General features: G+C 37.7%; 1 protein-coding gene across 7 annotated transcripts in view; it reads left to right on the forward strand.

The window, feature by feature from the left end:
- Window positions 1-20204, forward strand: part of RALYL (RALY RNA binding protein like) — an 824312-nt gene that overhangs the window by 629709 nt on the left and 174399 nt on the right. For all 7 annotated transcript variants that reach the window (XM_006153846.2, XM_006153845.2, XM_014589900.2 and 4 more), the window contains one exon: window positions 18944-19019. In XM_006153846.2, the coding sequence (XP_006153908.1) occupies window positions 18944-19019 (76 nt within the window). The remainder of the gene's footprint in view (window positions 1-18943; window positions 19020-20204) is intronic.

Raw genomic sequence — 20204 nt, forward strand, 5'->3', positions numbered from 1 at the left:
CGACTGGCAAAAATAACTAACAATAAAATAGAACAATTGTAGTAATACACTGTAATAAAGATTATGCAAATGTGTTTCTCTTCCTTTCTCAAAATACCCTATTGTACTGTATTTGCCCTTTCTTTCATAATAAGAAGAGATGGAGCTTGATGGTGCAAGATTTCATTACACTACATAGGAAGGCACATGATTTAAAATTTATGAATTGTTTATTTCTGGAACCTTCCATTTACTGTTTTCAAGCCACACCTTACTCCAGGAACCTGAAACTACAGAAAGCAGCATTGCGGATAAGGGAGGAACTGCTGTATTACTTTTTTATTTTTCCTTATCAAATTACCACAAATTTTGTAGCTTAAAAAACACAAATTTAGTATCTTACAATTCCATAAGTCGGAAGTTCAGCACAGATTCCAGTGGGCAAAAATAAAGCTATTGGGGACCAGCAGTTAGCGTAATGGCTATGTCACTGGACTCCCATGTAGTTGACCGCAATTTGAGTCCCAGACCCAGTGGCTTAAACTCACGCCTGGTGCATGTGCGTGCGTGCCCAAGATCCCGAGAGGAGAATGGAGGAGAAGGGATTGCAGTGTGGCCATCCCCCCTGGGGGGTGATTTCTCACTTTCTGTCTCTCTGTCTCTGTCTGTCTGGCGAGCCCACGTGCCCTATAGCAAAAACTTCTCCAAAAAATAAAAAAATAAAGCTATTGGCAGGACTGGATTTCTTTATGGAGGCTCCAGGAGAAAATGGGTTTTCTTGTCTTTTCCAGCTTCTAGAGGCTTCCCACACTCCTTTGCTCTTTACCTCCATCTTCCATTTTCAAAATCAACAGTGGAGGGCTGAGTCTTCTCACATCACATCATTCTGACCTGTTCTTCTTCCTTCCTCTTCCAATTTAAGGACACTTGTAATTGCATTTCTGTCTACCCAGATAATTTAGGATAATCTCTATCTTTTAAAGTCAGTTAAAATTCCTTTAGCTATGCAAAGTATTGCACCATATTCACAGGTTTCAGGAATTAGGATGTTTAAATCTTTAGGGGACTATTATTCTGCCTGTCATAGATATCTGAGAACTTGTGGTCATAGAATATGCCTCCTACCGAAATACACAGTCAAGGTCCTGTCCCTTCAGAGTATGTATCGAACTCTCATAGGCACTAACCCAGATAACTGCCCACAGTAGTCATTCAGCCAACAGTGGACACAAACATCTTTTCCAAACTTTCTCTATGGCATTTGTGGATGCCAAAAGCAATAAGATGAAATTTACAGCTTAAGGTGGAAGAAAGTAGGTGTAGTTTAAAGAATACATTTCTGAAGTCAGAAAGAACCTGGGTGCTGCTAGAATACTATCTGGATGACCTTATACAAGTCATTCATCTCTTTTGCCTAAGGTGTTCCTACCTATAAAATTAGGAAAACAATACTGATATTGCACAGACATTGTACAGATTAGTTTATAATTCAGAAATTGATTATTTAGTCATCTCTATTGCCCAAAATCCAATATATTTTTAATAAAATATCTACTATTGCAACCAGCAGTTAGCGTAATGGCTATGTCGCTGGACTCCCTTGTAGTCGACCACGGTTTGAGTTCTGGACCCAGCGGCTTAAAACTCACGCCGGGCGCATATGCGTGCGTGCCCAAAATCCCAAGAGAAGAACGGAGGAGAAGGGATTGCGACGTGGCCATCCCCCCTGGGGGGTGATTTCTCGCTTTCTATCTCTCTGTCTCTCTCTGTCTGTCTGGCGAGCGCACATGCCCTATAGCAAAAACCTCTCAAAAAAAAAAGTATACTATTAACCCTGTAACATATTTTTGAACTTACGTTGTTTATTAGTGATCATATTCTAGCTATTGACCAACCTCTCTCCATCTCCCCTCTCTTCTCTTCCTAGTCTCCTATAACCTCTATTCTATGCTCACCTTCTAAGCCATTTCAGTTAGATAGAAGGAATAAATTATGTTACTCTAAAGCACAGTAGGGTAACTATAGATAACAATATTTATTTTAAATAGATTTTATAAAGAACATTCTGAATGGTCTCACAACAAAGAAATGATAGTTAATGTGATGAATATGCTAATTACCATTCCTTGATCCTTACTCAGTGTATACATAGTTTAAAACATTACATTATATCCAATACATATGCACAAGTAGGTGTCAATTAAAAAACTTAACTTAAAAAAAGTTCTAGACTCTCCACCTCAATGATTTGTGTCTCTGAGCTCCCTAACCAATCTAGAAATTAGGAATTCCTGTAAGGAATATTATTTGTCCTGCTTTCCTATCTTCTGGGCAATTTCTAACCATGATAATTACTCTGAAAAACTTTTCTTTATTTTTTTTTATTTATTTATTTTTATTTACTTTTGTGTTAGGACATGTACATTTACCAGAGAGAGAAAAAGACAGTGAGAGGAAAAGTGAGAAATCACCCTTCAGGAGGGATGGCCACGCTGCAGTCCATTTCCTCCCTTCTCTTCCTGGGATCTTGGTCATGTACGCACACATACCCAGTGTGATTTTCACGCTGCTGAGTTCGGGACTCAAACCACGGTTGTCCATGTGGGAGTCCGTCCAGGTACATAACCACTATGCCATCTGCCCTCTGAAAAACTTTTAATGATGATGAATTATTTTATTCGTAAATCCTTAACAGATATCAATGTACCTTAAGTTTTTTTTTTCTAAAAAAATGTTATTGTTTCCAACTATAAAACAAAAATGAAATTAATAACATTATTTGTGAATGGGATAGCAAATTATTCAACATTGAAGATAACATTATGTGACGTTTTCCTGATAATATGAATATATTATATGTGGATGAAACACAGCATGGTGGTGAAAATAATGTTCTTCCTAAATTAGGGCACCTATGGAGCACAGATGTACTTGGAGGTATGGTATGCAGATGATTCGTAATTGCATCCAACAAGCTGCGATAGTCTACTAATTTATACACACTGTGTAACATCACATTTTATAAATATTTTGTGTACACACAGTCAGAGACAGAAATAAAAAGCTTTAGTGACATATCTGATATTGAATTGAAAAGAAAAACATGTTTCTATGGAATCTATTTACTGCCCATTGTAATTGGTTTTTAAAAAGTTTGACTCTACGAAGGTCTACTTTGTAAGCCATTTAAGTTTTGATTGCATTTCATTAAAAAATCAGTTGAAAATCACTAGTCAAGACACTCAACAAATTTAGAAATTTTAAGTTTTTAAAGATTTTTTGTTATTGAAAAGAAATATCATAAATGATAAGACAAATTTATTTACTTATATTTTAGAGGCATCAATATGTGCACTTGCCAGAAAGACAGAGAGAGAGAGGGAAACAGAAAGCTAGGAATAACCCACCATGGGGGTAGCCACACTGCAATTCCTCCTCCTTCATTCTCCTCTTGAGATTTTGGGCACACATATACACTCACCATGCATGAGTTTCAAGTCACCTGGACTGGGACTCTAACCATGTCAACCATGTGCTTCCTGCTTGTCAAGACAAATTTATTTTTACAAAAGTAAAATAGGGAGTGCAGAACTAGGCATTGGGAGCTCTAAAGATATATAAGGTTTAATTTTGAATGACTATCATTATGCTTGGAAATACATGAACTTGAAGGAGGAGTTAGTTTAATGGTGCTCCTATTTATAATTAGATAATTATCTTCTGTACCAGAATGGAATGAAATTGAGAATACCTGTGATTATGTGGCATTTATTTTTGCTGACACAGTCTGAAGAATATGAAGGCATTTTGACAGGTTTTATCTTACGAATACATGTCAAAGAAGAGTACTTGTGAATGGAGTTAAAAAGTAAAAAGACATTATGTACTTGAGCTGAAATATTTAATACATTTTAATATAAAAATAGAATTACGAATCTCTTACATTTATCATAATTCATTCTGAGCTTATGATTTTCTCAGCATCTGTAAGAGAAAATATTTTCTCAATTAAAAAATGTGGCATTATAAAACAAAGTTATTTGACAGTCAAAATAAGTCAATAATGTCAAGACTATTGATAAAATAAAACTGAAAAAGATGTAAAAAATTTTATGAAAAATTAAAAAATAAAATGGAAAAACACATTTTTAATAATTATTTTTTATTTTAACTTTATTTGCTTACTTACTTACTTACTTATTTTAATTTGACCACAAAGAAGGGACACAGAGAGAGAAAAAAAGAGAGAGAAAGACGGAAAGAGAGTGAGAATGCAAGCCGCCTGGTCTGGGACTCAAACCGTGCTCAGCCATGTGGGAGTCCAGCGCTCTTAACCACCATGACACCACCTGCTGCCCCCAGAATAACAAATTTTACAGAAAATAGTGACAGCATATGAGATTGATAAGTACCCTTTCATCCTATAGTAACCTATTTGGATACTAAATTGCAAAATCACCTAACTATAACCTTGTTGATGACTCTACTTTTTACCTTCAACAGTCACGTTGAGTCACCAAAGCACAGATAACACACTTATTAATTCATTGATTTACGCAATCACATATTCAACAAACTTTTTTTTTTTTTTTTGGAGCGGGTTTCGCTATAGGGGCTGTGCCTCTACAGAGAGAGACAGAGAGACAGAAAACGAGAAACCATCCCCCAGGGGGGATGGTCACGCCGCAATCCCTTCTCCATTCTCCTCTCGGGATCTTGGGCACACACACACACGCGCCCGGCATGAGTTTTAAGCCGCCGGGTCCCAGACGCGAACCGCAATCAACTACGCGGGAGTCCAACGACATAGCCATTACACTAACTGCTGGTTCCCTATTCAACAAACATTTATCATGTGTTAAATATTGTTTCAGATTCTTTGAATATGTTTGCAAACATAGCAGACAAAAATCTCTGACTCATTTTGGCAGAAGGTAAGGGAGTAGATGCCTAGCAATAAGCAGAAGGCATAATAAATAAATAAACTACATTGTGTGATTTCAAAGGTGATAAATACTTTGGAAAATAAATTTACAGGGGGATTCGTGAGTGTAAAGACTGATAGGTGAGAAATTTGAAGGGATGAAAGATAATTAATCATGGACCATCTAGACAGAGAACAAGCCAAGGGAAAGGAAGTCCTAATGCACAGGGCAAGGATGCACCTGGTACATCTGAGAACCAAAGAGACTGATAGGGTTAACGAAGGTGAGTATGGGGAACACCAGAAGGATATGAGCTATGAAAGGTAAGAAAGGAAATGTGCTGCATACAGAGAGGGTATAAATACAGAAGGAATAATACACAGTGATTGAATGTAAACAAAATCAGAAAATTTTAAAAAGAAGAGAAAAAAACATCCTCTAAGCATTTTTACTTAAACAGTAGCTAGGAGAATTTTCGTTGGATTGAATCTTCTGCTTTGTTCTTTATGTTAGCTTAGACTTTGATACCATTTCTTCCCTGTTTTGGGTGAAGGATCTTAAATCTTTTGTATTTATTTGATACCTTGCTCTGTTTTTTGGTTGTTTTTTTTTTTGTTTTTTTTTTTCCCCTAGAAATTTTTGCCTTAGGACACATGCACTCCCCAAAGAGAAAGGCAGAGACAGTGAAATAGAAAGTGAGAAATCACCTCCTCAGGGGGGATGACCACATGGCAGTCTTTCCTCCTCCAGTCTCCTATCAGAATCTTGGGCACACATACACACACACACACACGTGTGCACTCCCGGCGTGATTTTCAAGCCACCAAGTCCAGGACCCAAACTGCAGTTGGTCATGTGGGAGTCCAGTGACATAACCACTATGCCATCTGCTGGTCCTTCCTTGCTCTGTCTTTAAGTTTTCAATCTCAGTCAAAAAGCTCTTTGAAGTTTTGTTTTATTCTGGGACGTCTCAAGAATAAGATTTAATTTAATGACTTTCTATTTTGTATATACTCATGGAGACTTTATGGAAAATACTATAGAAAATGAAATGATTAAATATTTGATAATTTATCAATAGATTATATAGGCCTTGCCGTAAGCAATGCATTTTTTGGGGGAGAGATTTTGGCTATAGGGCACATGTGCTTGCCAGAAAGAGAGAGACAGAGAGACAGGAAGCGAAAAAAAATCATCCTCCAGGGGGTATGTCTATGCCACAATCTCTTCTCCATTCTCCTCAGGATCTTGGGCATGCATGCACAAGCGCCCAGCATGAGTTTAAACCACTGGGTCTGGGACTCAAACCGCAGTTGACTACATGAGAGTCCAGAGACGTAGCCATTATGCCATCTGCTGGTTCCATCAATAGATTATTTTTAAGTTGCTTTCTGAGAGAGAGTGAAAGAGAGAGAACCCCCACCCTTTCCAATCTGCCAGAATCATAGGTTTGTACACACAGCACGAACAGTTCAACAAGAGAAACAAACACATGATTTTCATATAAATCTCACATCTGTGGACACCATGCCACCACTGTGCCATCAAGCTAGCCCAGATTTTATTTTAAGCCTCAGTCCAGTCTGATGGCACAATCAATGGCATCCTGAACTGCAGTGTGGAAACCATATTGCCAACCCAGGTTCTGATCCCTGACCTAGTTAGCCTCAAACATGATGGGCACGCGTACACACCCAAGATCCTGACAAGCTGAAAGTCTGGGGAAAGATCCAGATGAGACCTTTTCCAGGGTATTAATCTCTTGTGCATACGCAAGCACTCTCTGTCATGAATTTAAAAAAAAAAAATCTTTATAAAAGTCAAGGACTCTTTACTGAATGTAGGTATTTGTAATGGACACTTCTTAACTAGTAGCACTGACACCAGTATTTATTAACTATATGAAACTGTGAGAATAACTTACACTTTCTGAACTATAGCTTCTTTAAATGGGAATAAGTAATACGACCCACAAGATTATTGTGATTTTGTGCTTTTTCTTTTTTGTTTTGTTATTGTTACTGCTGTTTGTTTGGTTGGGTTTTTTTTTTTTAATTAATTTATTTTTTTTGCCATAGGGTACATGTACTCACTGCTGAGAACAGTGACAGGGAAAGTGAGAAATCCACCACCACGCCCGCTCCCGAAAGGGATGGCCACACCACAATTCTTTCTCTTCAATTCTCCTCCTGGGATTTTGAGCACTCATGCACATGCACCCAGCATGATTTTTAAGCCACCAGATCTGGGACTTTAAGCAACAGTTGATCATGTGGGAATCTAGCACCTTAACCACCATGCCACCTGCTGGTTACTATTGTGATTTTTTTAATTATATTTTTAATGTGAGAGTGCATGTGCATACATGAGAGAGAGAGATGAAGAGGGAGAGAGAGCCCACCAACAGGGCCAGTCATGCCACAATCTTTTTCCCTCCAATTTCCCATCCAGTCAGAATCCTGGGCATGCGCAAGCAAGTGTGACATTTTTCTCAAGTTCACAAAGTCCCAATTTGAACCCTAGGTGGCCACGTGGGATCTGGCTTCCTTTGTACAGCACCTAAGAGTTGTACTCAGAGACCAGTCCTATTGTGATTCTTTTACGTGTTAAAATCTGATCAGCTGTGAAATGATATATAAATGCTAGCAACTATTATGCCATCAAAGAAGACAATGAACATTATTTCTTCAGGAAAGTATTTTTCAAATGTCTTCCCTAAAAGTTTTATTCTGCTATTCAGAATCCTTAATTTTCTTTCCAAAATATCTTAGAATAAAATTTATAAAACATTATTGAAGAAAGAGAATTGAGAGAAACATCAGTGCTTCTCAAACATGAATTGCATAGCAATCATCTGGGAGTCTTGTCATATACAGATTCTGATTAATTGAGACTGGGATTAAACTGAGGTCTGCATTTCTAATGCACTCCTGGAAAATACAGATACCACTTGTCTATGAAACAAACTTGGAGTATCAGGGTTTTATACTACTTTACAGAAAATGTGTTTCGCTTTCTAACATTAACTCAGGCATTTGATTATATTTATGAATTATAAAATAACTAGCACAGCAGCTTTGTGTTATAAACATTGAATACAATGTCATCATAAAAAATGAACTAAGAAAATAAAGACCAAATATATACTTGTGAAAAATGGCTAACTGGAAAGGGATAGAATCAGAGGCTAGATGGTGGCACGATGGTAAATACAATGCTCTGTGAGGCTTCCCTACATGAGAAAGTTCCTAGTTCACATCCAGAGACATCTCTGAGTATGCTGAACATGCATGTGCCCAGATTCAGGGCTAGCTGAGACTGGGAATGGAGCACAGCATCAGGATCCATTTGGGGATGCTGACTCTATCTCTCTGAAGAAAGAGAAGAAAGAGAGAAAGAGAGAAAGAAAGAAAGAAGAAAGAAAGAAAGAAAGAAAGAAAGAAAGAAAGAAAGAAAGAAAGAAAGAAAGAAAGAAGAAAGAAAGAAAAAGAGAGAGACAGAGAGAGAGAGAAGAAAGAAAGAAAGAAGAGAGAAAAAAGTTTTTTAAATAAAAAAAAATGGATGGAGCAAAGAAGAGTAATTCCCAAATGTTGGGGTCCCCCTTGCTTCACTATTTAAAATGTGAGATTTCTGAAGGAAACTGGTAATCTAGATTCTGCTGGCTGAATTTTGCTTTCTTTCTTTCTTTTTTTATAGGTTTTTGCTATAAGACTCGTGCGCTCACCAGAAAGACAGAGAGAGACAAAGAGACAGAAAGCGAGAAATCACCCTCCCGGGGTGAAGGGGGGATGGCCATACCGCAGTGCTTTCTCCTCCATTCTCCTCTTGGGATCTTGAGCATGCATTCACATGTGCCCAGCGTGAGTTTTAAGCCACCGGGTCTGGGACTCAAACCGCAGTTGACTACATGGGAGTCCAGCGACATAGCCATTACGCTAACTGCTGGTACCTGAATTTTTCTTTTTTTACCAAATATTTTGCATTCAAGTTTGATTGAAAATAAACTCTTAGGATACAAAGGCAGTATTAGTGGTAATTTAATGCATAAATGATGACTATATAGCTGTTATTGGTTTCACCAAGTAGAATGAATCTTAGTTATAACAACAGTTTCCATTACTGATGTTAGTTAATTATTAAGTATATTTGCTAACTTGCTGAGCAAAATCCTATTGTAATCTATTTAACTTAAAATGCTGTTGGTGAACATTTTTCTGAATTTCATGTTTGATTCATTGGCCTCTGGAGGCTTTATCTCTTAATAGGACATGCTGTCCTTCGTTGGAAGAGATAAAGATGTTTATGGAATATAGAAACATTACATTGTAAAACTTACCCAAGATAACAAAAGCGATAAACTCAAAGAAAAAAATCATCCAAGTTGATAGGTTTAGAATTCCGGTAAATTCAAATTTGCACATTTGTGCTATTTAGTTTTTGCTTTGTAATCTGTGTAAAAATATACTTGTGTCCTCTGCTAAATACTTTAAGCTGGGCATTCATTAAACATACCCCAAAGCCAGAGTTTTACCAAGTTTCATTGATACTTATGCTTCAGGGTCAAAGTATTATGAAGACTAGCTAACAGGAATTTTGATGGGAAAAGGAAAATTAAACAGAAAAATAGCAATAGCTCTGTATGGCTCAACTGATAGAGCCCTTTGAGGCTTCCTGGTAAATGTGGTTCTATAAAATATCTCACATTAGAATCGGTGTCTCGGGAGGAAACTACCTCATATACCAAGAACAGACCCTCAGGGCATTCTCAGCCACAGAGGATGGAGCACCACGCTCCATCCACTTTCCCCATGCTTTGGGGAAAGCATGAAGTCTGTATTTTTATCCTGACTCTTACTACATCTTCCATAGTTAGTGACAGGTTGTCTTTCTCTGCGGTATCTTTCAGCACACAATGTTCATATTTGCTTACTCAGTGCATATTTAGTACCTGGCGTGTTTTCATATGTTCAATAATTATTTGATCAATGAAAATGAATGATCTATGACAAATTAATTTTCATCTGCATGTTATCTTTGAACAAAATAGACAGTCAATGTAAAAAGACATCCAAGTTTACATGTTCACTTTACTTCCCTTTTCATTGGGAGAAAAAAGTTTGAATTTAAGCAGTTTATGTGTGATGATCATACTTACCAGGCATTCAGTAAAAATTCAAATTTCCACTTTTATTTGCCCTTGCAGACAGAGCTTGGGCACATGGAGTATTTTCTGGTAACAGATGGGAATCTGGCCAACCAGTGATCTTTGCATTAGCATTCTAATAACCAGAGGCCAACATGCCGTGGTGCTGTGTCAGAACTAATTTATGAAACTAGGTCCAAAGGCTCATTAAAGTGGTCACAATTCAGTGACTGCCCAGTAAAATTAGACTACAGTTTCATTCTCATAACAGTGAATATCTTAACATACTATTAAGGACAAATTTCAAGTGTTAAAACTGGCTCTGGTGCTGTGAAGAGAAAAACAACAAGATTAGAAAGACATTTACTTCTGTACAAAATTGTCTTTACTCTCAGTTTCATGCTCAAAATCCTTCAAATGTCCACATTTTAGAACACTGGCTGGGAAGTGCTTGGATCTGCAAGTCTGGTACGTTTTCCCAGAGTGAAAACACTGCTGTGCAGCTCCTACAAACCACAGGGTTGTGAACTTACCTGGACGGGATATCCCCAGCAGCTCAGCAGGAGTCAAATGTGCGTCTCTCTGTCATCCTTTCATCATGCACCTTCCCCTGTGAGACCAAAGTTCCCAAGGACTGAGTGCATTGCTTTTCAGGCTGCTTCTATAACCAAAATGGTTGGAATGGTACAAAAAAGTGTGGCATCCAAAAGCTGGTCAAGAGGGGCCAGCAGGTGGCCCAGTTAAGGTGCTGGACTACCACATGGTAGATGGCAGTTTGAGGCCAGGACCTGGCAGATTGCTTTCTCACTTTCCCTTTCTCTTTCTCTCTGGTCAAATTAAAAAATAATTATAATAACAAATGGAATTAAAATAAATATTTTTTGAGAGTTTGTTTCGTTTTGTTTTGTTTTTTTGGGTTTTTTTTGTTCTTTTTGTTTGTTTGTTTTATCTATAGGGCGCGTGCACTCACTGGAAAGACAGAGAGAAACAGAGAGACAGAAAGCAGGAAATCACCCCTTGGGGAGATGGCCATGTCGCAATCCCTCATTCTCCTCTCGGGATCTTGGGCATGCACGCACATGTGCCCAGCGTGAGTTTTAAGCCACCGGGTCTGGGACTCGAACCGTTGTCGACTACATGGGAGTCCAGCAACAGCCATTACGCTAACTGCTGGTCCCTAAAATAAATAATTTTTCAAAATAATAGCTGCTTAAGAGCACTGAGATGTAGTAGGGGATGGTCTCGTCTGCGAGTCTGGTACAGCTCCAATTCGACCAGGTTGCTGACTCTCAGAGGGTCATCTCCCTCTGTAGGGAGAGGATAGTCAACACTTGGCACATGGACTGTGCTCAATCATAAAGTCAGTTGCAGTGAACTGAACTAACGCTATGGGTATGAAAACCATTTAATTTCTCAGTATCTCAAACATCGATATACATGAAGTGGGAATAATGATCCTCGCTCTGCTTATTTCACATGGTTGTTCTGAGGATCTAAACTAATAATAACTGCAAAAATACTTTTTAAAGGAATGGCGCTTATACTTGAGTAATGCATAGTTATATCCATTCACTTGTCAAACATAACAAACTGTTTTCTTTATCTCCTGAATTTTTATTCAATGGAACAGTAATGAATCCCTAAATCTTCTAAATGTGCACAATAAAAGACTCTGAATGACTTTCCCTGGCAGTCTGTATGGCATGGCTGAATTATTTAGACTTCTATTTAGACCAGGGGGAGGGAAAAAAAACCCTTAAAAATAATTTCCTTAGGAAAATATTTATCTTATCTTTTTCCCACATTTAGAACGTAACACTGATAATTGGGATGTCTTTTTATCCTGTAAGTAGGCGTCACTTTTATATCAAGATTTAATTTCTCTGAAAAATTAAGGCCAGCAGGAACCACTGGTGGTAGAGCTAAGTAAGAAGATCAATGTATTGTATCAGTGTAAATAATATGGAATTTAAAAGACCACATTAATTTTAAAATGAGGAAAATCTGTAGAAGTGAAAGACTTTTCCCTCCTTTTCTGGGTTCACTGAAAATCACAGACAATAGGAAGATTATTAAGAGAAAAGGCACAGAGCTTTATTTTAACACATGCATATGTACAGTGAAACCATAGAAATGTGAACTTTGGACCAGCCGTGCTGTGGGGGTTAAGGCGGTTGGATCCCACTTGGCCCACTGTGCTGTGGAGGCGTGGACCTGGTGGCATGTGTGCATGCATGCCCAAAAACCCCAAAAGGAGAAATGGAGGAGAAGGGATTATGGTGTGATCAATCTCCCCTGGGCAATGCTTTCCTATTTTCCCTTTCTCTCTCTCTCTCCCTGTAGTGAGCACTGTCTATTAAAATTTTTCAAAAAGAGAAAAAATAGGAAGTCAATGCTTAAATATTTCTTCATAGGAGAGAAGAAAATAGGAGTGAGTGGAGGGACAAATGGGCCCAGTGCTCAGATAATGTTAGGAAATAATGAATGGCCCTGGGAACTGGATGGGACCAACAAGGTATGTTTGAAAGATGAGGGGCAAGGGCAAAACTGCATAGGAACACAGGTTGTCCTGCGCAGTGAGAAAAGTTTCTTAGGTAAGCTCTCTGAGCTGCCACAGAAGTATAGGTGTCCTGAGCGTAGAGACCTTGTGTCTGGTTGCTTGATGAAATCCCCAGGCTTCAGATTGCACTTCTAGAAAGATGTTTAAGTAAATTCTAGAGACAGCTTCTCCCTGTAACTAGAAGGGAGGTGAAAGAGAAAAGATCAGAGACCTTAATTCTGCTTCTAAGACCTCTCAACATGGCTAAGTGACGGTCTGCAGCATCTGTTTCTGAGCCCCAACAAATTCAAATTGAATTTATGGCAAAGAAATAGCTGTGAAATATTTTTCTAAATATTTCAAGGTGTCTTATAAACCGGTGTTCTGAAGGAACTCTGACTGGCTGTATGTTAACAAGAGTGCCATCCCGAATTATATTCTATATTCACACACATATAGGAACGTTTAAGTTAATCATGACTCAATGGATTTCCCTATTTATTTTTGGCAGGTGTTTATCTGTTAGCATGCAGCACAGATATCCAGGAAAAGGATGTAATGCACCACTTTTTATCAGACTACTTTACCGTGATAAATTCGTTTGCCAACATAGCTATTAACATCTTCCAAAACACTGTTCAGACGCACACCACTTGAGGAAATGTGTTGACAAAGTGTGTTTTGTTCAACTTAAACCTGCTAAAACCCATCCAGGGATATGCCTTCTGGCCTGCACAAATTTAATTGACAATAGACTCATGGAGCCTCTATTGGATAAACAACACTGTGCAGGGCACTGAAGGAGGAAAACGGTTGAATAAAATTGTGACTTTCCTTTAAAAGTCAAAAGACACAGATGCTTAACAGTCAATATCATGGAATGGTGCAGTTAAGTAAAAATGGGGGTGCGGGACAGGAGATTCTTACATATTTAAATGTAGAATTCAAATATCTTCCCCCAAATCAGAAGCATGAAACAATAGAATGCTGTAACTACCATCTTTAATAGCATATTTTCTCGAATCCGCTTCTTTACATGGGCTGGCTGTCATCTCTGAGGATGACATTTTGGAACAGTATCATCTCCGTTTGCCTCATTTCATTTGCCTCAAGCCAGAATAGGTTCAGCTCAATGACTATAATTTTATAGTTGTTTCTGTCTGTCATGGTATAATGGGATGACTTATTTAGTTTTAAAGTAAAGAAAATTGGCTTTTATGAGAACAGTTAATAAAGTTTTAATTGACTTACTGTGAAGGAAATATATAGTTAGTAGCCCAATAGGAAATATTTCAATTTTTTGAAACTAGAGTTTAATTTTAAAGGATAATTTGAGGGCAAATTTTAATTTTTTTTCTCATAATTTTATACTAAATCTAAATGCCAAAACCTCAAAATAGAAATGGGTCTATTCTTACAAGCCACTTATTAAGATACTTATAGAAGCTCATGATATTATATTCTTGAGGTGCATCAGTGCATCAGTGTTGTTGCCTATGGGTTTATTACTCTCTCTCTTTTCATTTTTCTACTGTTATACAGATATTATTTCTTTTTTTAAATATACCACAATAAATTTACCCTACAACCTGTCAATGTGTATTTGTGTCCTTTCCAGGAATTTTTCTCAGCGCCAGCATACTGCAATGAACCCTGTTGTATATATCTTACATCACACATATGAGAATTTCTTTAGGTGCATGCCTCCTGACTCAAGAGTTTGAACCTTTAAGTTTATTAAAATTGTTTTTCAAAATAGTTTTACCAACTTACACTTATATCTGCAGTGTATACACATTATGGGTGCTCCAAAACCTCACCGATACTTGATTCAATTAAATCTCATGATGTTTTAGCTTGCATTTATTTATTTATTTACTTATTTATTTATTTATGTTTTAAATTGTGTTTGGGCATTTGCTGAGGGCGGGTGGAGGCAGATGCAAAGAGAGGGAAAATGAGAAATCACCTACCAGGAGTGATGGCCACGCCCCAATCCCCTTTTCTCCATTCTTTTCCTGGGATCGTGGGCAGCGCACACACTTGCCCTATGTGATTCTCAAGTAATCCCCTTTTCTCCATTCTCTTCCTGGGATCGTGGGCAGCACACACACTTGCCCTATGTGATTCTCAAGCCACTGGGTCCAGGGCTCAAACATCAGTCAGCCATGTGAGTGGGAGTCCAGCTATGTAACCAGTAGACCATCTTCTGGTCTCTTTATCTTGCGTTTCATATTACTAATGAGATTGAGCATCTTTTCATGGGTTTACTCACCATTTGTATTTCTTCTATGTAGTGTCTTTACTAGCTTTTTGTCCTGTTTCACTTAGTGTTTTGGCTTTTTTTAAAAAAAACAAACAAACAAAAACCTATATGTGAACCTATATATCGGCAGCAATTAATTAAAATGTTCTAGAAATAAAATGTCAAGGATTTCTTCATCCAGCATGTGGGTCTTCTCATGGTCTTTACGTGGCTTTTGATGAGCAGAAAATTTTAATATTAATGTAGTAGAATTTGTCAATTTTTTATTTTAAGGTTAGTGATTTTTATGTCTGGTTTAAGATTTCCTTTCTCTGAGCTCATAAAGATATTCTATTATATTGTCTCTTAAAAGTTTTACCTTTACTATTTTAGGAAACAGTAATAGATTTTGTTCAGTATGGTAGAAGCATAATTTCATTTTTTTTTTCTGGTTGACAACCAATCACTACAGCATCTTTAATTAAAAACTATCTTTTTCTCGCTGATCTGCAATGCCAGTTTTATGATAATGCCAATGTCTGTATGTGTCCATTATATACATATACTATTTTGATGCATGCCCATGCACACACAGCAGTGTAGGGGTTCTTTATTTTGCTTTATTGTTCCTTTTTTTAAACCTCTGTGCCAATACTGTAGTCTTAATTTCTATAGTTTAAAAACTTTTTGATAAAGAGCCTTTAGAAATTTTTTTTCTTTTTTCCAAAAATGTAATGGATGTACTTGGCCTCTTTTCTATCATATAAATTTTAGAATCGGGGAGTAGCAGATGGTCTAATGGTTACATCACTGAACTCCCACCTAGTCAAATTCCGTTCGAGTTCCTGACAGGACAGCTTAAAACTCACACTAAGTGCATGTGCATCATGCCCAAGATTCCGAGAGGAGAATGGAGGAGAAGGGATTGCAGCATGGCCATCCCCCCTGGGGAGTGATTTCTCGCTTTCTGTCTCTCTGACTCTCTCCATCTCTCCAGCAAGTGCACACACCCTAAAGCAAAAATCTCTCTAAAAAAAAATAAATAAATTCTAAAATCAACTTGTCAGACTTCACAAACACATGAAAAGAACATTTGGGGACTTTATTGCAATTGCATGGAGCAATTGAGGAGAATTGATATACTTATTATATCAGTCTTTCAATTTCTCTGGATTTATGTAAGATTACTGTAAAATCCTTTCAATAAGGTTTTTAAATTATATTATTTATTTAACTTTATTTACTCATTCGTTTCATTTGATCAGCGAGAGACAGAGAAAGAGATAGAGAAAGTGAGAAAGCAAGGCACCAGGTCAAGGATTTGAACCATGGTTGGCCATGTGGGAGTGCCCAGTGCCTTAACCACCACGCCACATGCTGGTCCCTCAATAAGGTTTTATTATTTTCTTCATTTAAAGCCTTTCAGATTTTCTGATAGATTTACCCCTAGGTACTTTGTATTTTATATTATATAAAGTATATAGTTAAGCTATATTTTAGACATATGTATTGCTATATAATCAATCAAATTTTATATATTGCCTTTGCATCCAATAAATTTAATAAATTACCTTATTAATTATAACAATCTATGGATGTTTGAGTTTTTTGTATGTGAACCTATATATCAGCAGCAATTAATGACAGTTTCATTTCTTTATTCTCATTTGTAAGATTGTTTTCCTGTCTTGCTGAATTTACTAGGAGATTACCTAGCACAATGTTATCTAGAAATAGTGTGACTGAATGTTCTTTTAAAGTCTCTGATCTTAAAAAAGATGTGTCCAATGTCTATTAGGTATGATGTTTACTATAGATTTTTTGTAGATGTCCTTTATTAAGTAAGGAAATTTTGTCTTTCCAATTGTTAAGGATTTAATCACATATGAATGTTGAATTAGAAAACTGTATGTTTGGTCTCCTTTTTAGTATGGGAGTTCTCCTCTCCTCTCTGATCCATAACAATGTGAAAGCTCAACTCAAGGTATAATTTCAACCAATGTCTTTAAGGAAAAAGCCAGTTCCAGTGTTTCAATTCCACTTAATTTCCTGTTTTCACTCAGACGTAGGATGTTCTTTGAATTCCTTACTTTTTTGTTTACTTTTTTCTTCTACTTTTTTTTTCTTCTCCTTGCTAGAGCGTTTGTGTACTTGCCAGAGAGACAGAGACGAAGTGAAGAAAGCACCCCCCCATGGGGAGTGGTTATGCCACCAACCTTTCTCCATCTCTCCCTCCTTTTGGGACTTTGAGCATGCATGTACACATACCTGGTATGTTTCTCAAGCTGCCTGGTTCAGAACCCAAATCACAATCAGCTGTGTGGAATTGGCTGCCTTAACCACCAACCCAAAGAACCAGGCCCTATATTGTATTTTTTTAAGAGATATATTTATGTTTCATGCAGGATTTTTGGTGTTTTCAGTGGTAGATGGATCAGTGAATGTAATCCACTGTACAAGAAACAAAACTCTTTCTTTTTGTCAAAATATTATCGTTCACTTCCATCAAAGCTTTTTGGTTGTTGTTTACTTCTTTCCTTCCTCCGTAAGTAAAAAAGAGAGAGAAGAAAGAGAAGAGAGAGGCACCTCCATCAGGATCTACATGCCACAATTCACACTAGCTTCACCCAGCCCCAGATTATGGGCATGTGTGAGCCTGGCAAGTTCAGGGAGATGACTAGACGTGAACCCAGAATCTTCCTATATGGGTCTGTCTTGCAGAGTATTGTGTTATGACTAAGCCTCTCTCCAACTTCCCAAAACTTTTCTTACATTTTACCTCCTTTCTATCATCTTTTGGCAATTTTAACTTTATTCAGCTGGTTGTTTATTTAACTTCCCAAATCTCCTTCAGCCAACTCCAGTTTCTTAACAGTTTTACACATTTATTGAAGACTGAGATTGGTCAATTGCGTGCATGCACTGTTTGTCATGTAGGCAAGCAGCTTCTTGCCTATCACAGTGACTTGGTCATATGTTCGACTCATGAAGGCAAAGGGTGTGCCCTTTTCTTCTTCTGACCGCTCCAGAATTCCATAACTACACCTTACAGTTATTCATTGCATTTTCTTCTTCCTTTAATAATCATGCTATGTTTTGTCATTATACCCTTCTACTTCATTTTCTATAAAGATGAAAAATACATCATGAGATATTTTTTTTTTTTTGGAGAGATTTTCACTGTAGGGCACGTGTGCTCGCCAGACAGACAGAGAGAGACATAGAGACAGAAAGCGAGAAATCACCCCCCAACGGGGATGGTCACGCCGCAATCCCTTCTCCTCCATTCTCCTCTCGGGATCTTGGGCACGCACGCACACGCGCCCGGCGTGAGTTTTAAGCCACCGGGTCCGGGACACAAACCGCGGTCGACTACGTGGGAGTCCAGCGACATAGCCATTACGCTAACTGCTGGTTCCCCATCATGAGATATTTAATAGTTTTTCTATGAACAAAGCTCTGCTCTATAAAAACTTTAAACACACTGAGAAGTTCTTTGCAAAAAAAAGATGAAAATTAAAGGGTATTATACCCCCCTTTTATTAGTAAGCATTCCTGATTCCCCTTACCTTGTTCAGCATTTTTTTAAATTAGTTATCACTTTCTAATCTGCTATGTAGTTTTTGCTTACACATTGTATTTGTTCCTTAATGTCTGTCTTCCTCCAGTAGAATACTAAGTTCCACAAGTTTTGTCCATGACATATCCCAAATGGTGCTGGCATAGAGTAGCAGCTCAATAAATATGTGTTGAATAATGAATGGCATTCAACATTTACATGAGCAAATAACAAAAAGGAAGGTAAAACTTCATGGTTTGCTTTTCCCAAATGGTTTAATATGTATTTTAAAATTTGCTGGTGGGTATGAGAAGGAAAGTAAGAAAGCTTCTGCCATGAAGGACAGTCGTGCCACAATCCTTTCTCCTCCATTTCTCCTTCCTTTCAGGATTTTGGTCACACATGCACACACACTCAGCACATTTTTCAAGACATTGGGTCCAGGATTCAAACTGTGCAATTGGCCATCTGGGATCCAGCTACTTTAACTACTACACCGCCATCCATCCCTAATATTTTCTTAATTGGTGCTATTTTATTTTTGTGCTTTCAGATATTAACATGGCAGGTGAACCCAAACCATACAGACCCAAACCTGGAAACAAGAGGCCCCTTTCTGCACTTTACAGGTAAGTAAACAGCCCTGATTACTATAAATAGTAGTAAAATTTCTTGCAACTTTAATTGACAATATAACCTTATGGCATCACCTATTTTGAATACCAATCCTTACCTACGCTATGAAGTACAACAAAATGTCGTTGGTCACCGTGTAAATATATATCCCTGCAGCATTGGCAGGGATGTTGAATGCCCAGCCTCCTCATATCTGCTTCTGCATTTCTTCTACAAGATATCTCTCTAATAAAAATCTATTGAAAATCTCTAATGAGTCTCAGTCAAAGGTTGGCGGAAAGGTCAATGTTGACTTTCTACTGCATATCATGCACTTTAATTGCTATACAAATTTTACAAAATCTTGCCATGCAGATACTCCTGTTCACATCTCAGAGGTCAAGAACCTGAGATGTATTTTCTTAATGTTTTTTTCACGGTCACACTCCTGGTGAATGATGCCACCAGTACTCAAACTTATGCTTCTGATGCCATCCCTGAAATCCTTCCCACTCAATCACTCAGCCTTTTTTATTAAGAGGTACCTGTTTCTTTCACCCCATTTCTCCAAAACATTATACAGTAGTTCTCTTTTCCAAAGAAACATGTTCAGTTCCTTTCATTTTTCCTAAAGCACTTGGGTTTAAATCAGTTTCACAGTCTGATCTTTTCTGTCTACCTACCTCAGGTTTATCAGGGTCCACATCTGTACTCAGAATTCTGGATGAATATAGTAGACTAGATTTAGCATCTTTGTTGTTCTCTATGTATTCTATAAGGTTAGGTTAAAAAAAATTAAAAATCGAACTTATTTATTTCTTCTAGAAAAGAGAGAGAGGGAGAGACAGAGAGTCAAGATCCCCAACAGGGTCCTCACACTATACTCTGCCCCATTCCAGCCAGCCAGGATCACAGGCAATAGCAAGTGCCTAGCATGCTCATTCAGGCCCTGGGTTGTGAACTCGGTACCCTTCCATGGGAGTCCATCTGTAACACTGCTTTGCCACCACCTGTCCCCAGGTTAACTAAAACTTGATCGATTTGGGGAAGAGTACAAGTGTAAACGAATAGAACTTTCAGTTCTTTAAAAACAGCCATTTTTGGGTAAAAATCATGTCCTGTTGCTAAACCATATGTCTTACTTCATGTACTATTGCCTCTTTTTATTTATTTATTTTTTTGTAATGTAAGTGCTGACT

The sequence above is a fragment of the Tupaia chinensis genome, unplaced genomic scaffold (assembly GCF_000334495.1).
Source record: "Tupaia chinensis unplaced genomic scaffold, TupChi_1.0 Scaffold000388_1, whole genome shotgun sequence".
Lineage (NCBI taxonomy): Eukaryota > Metazoa > Chordata > Mammalia > Scandentia > Tupaiidae > Tupaia > Tupaia belangeri.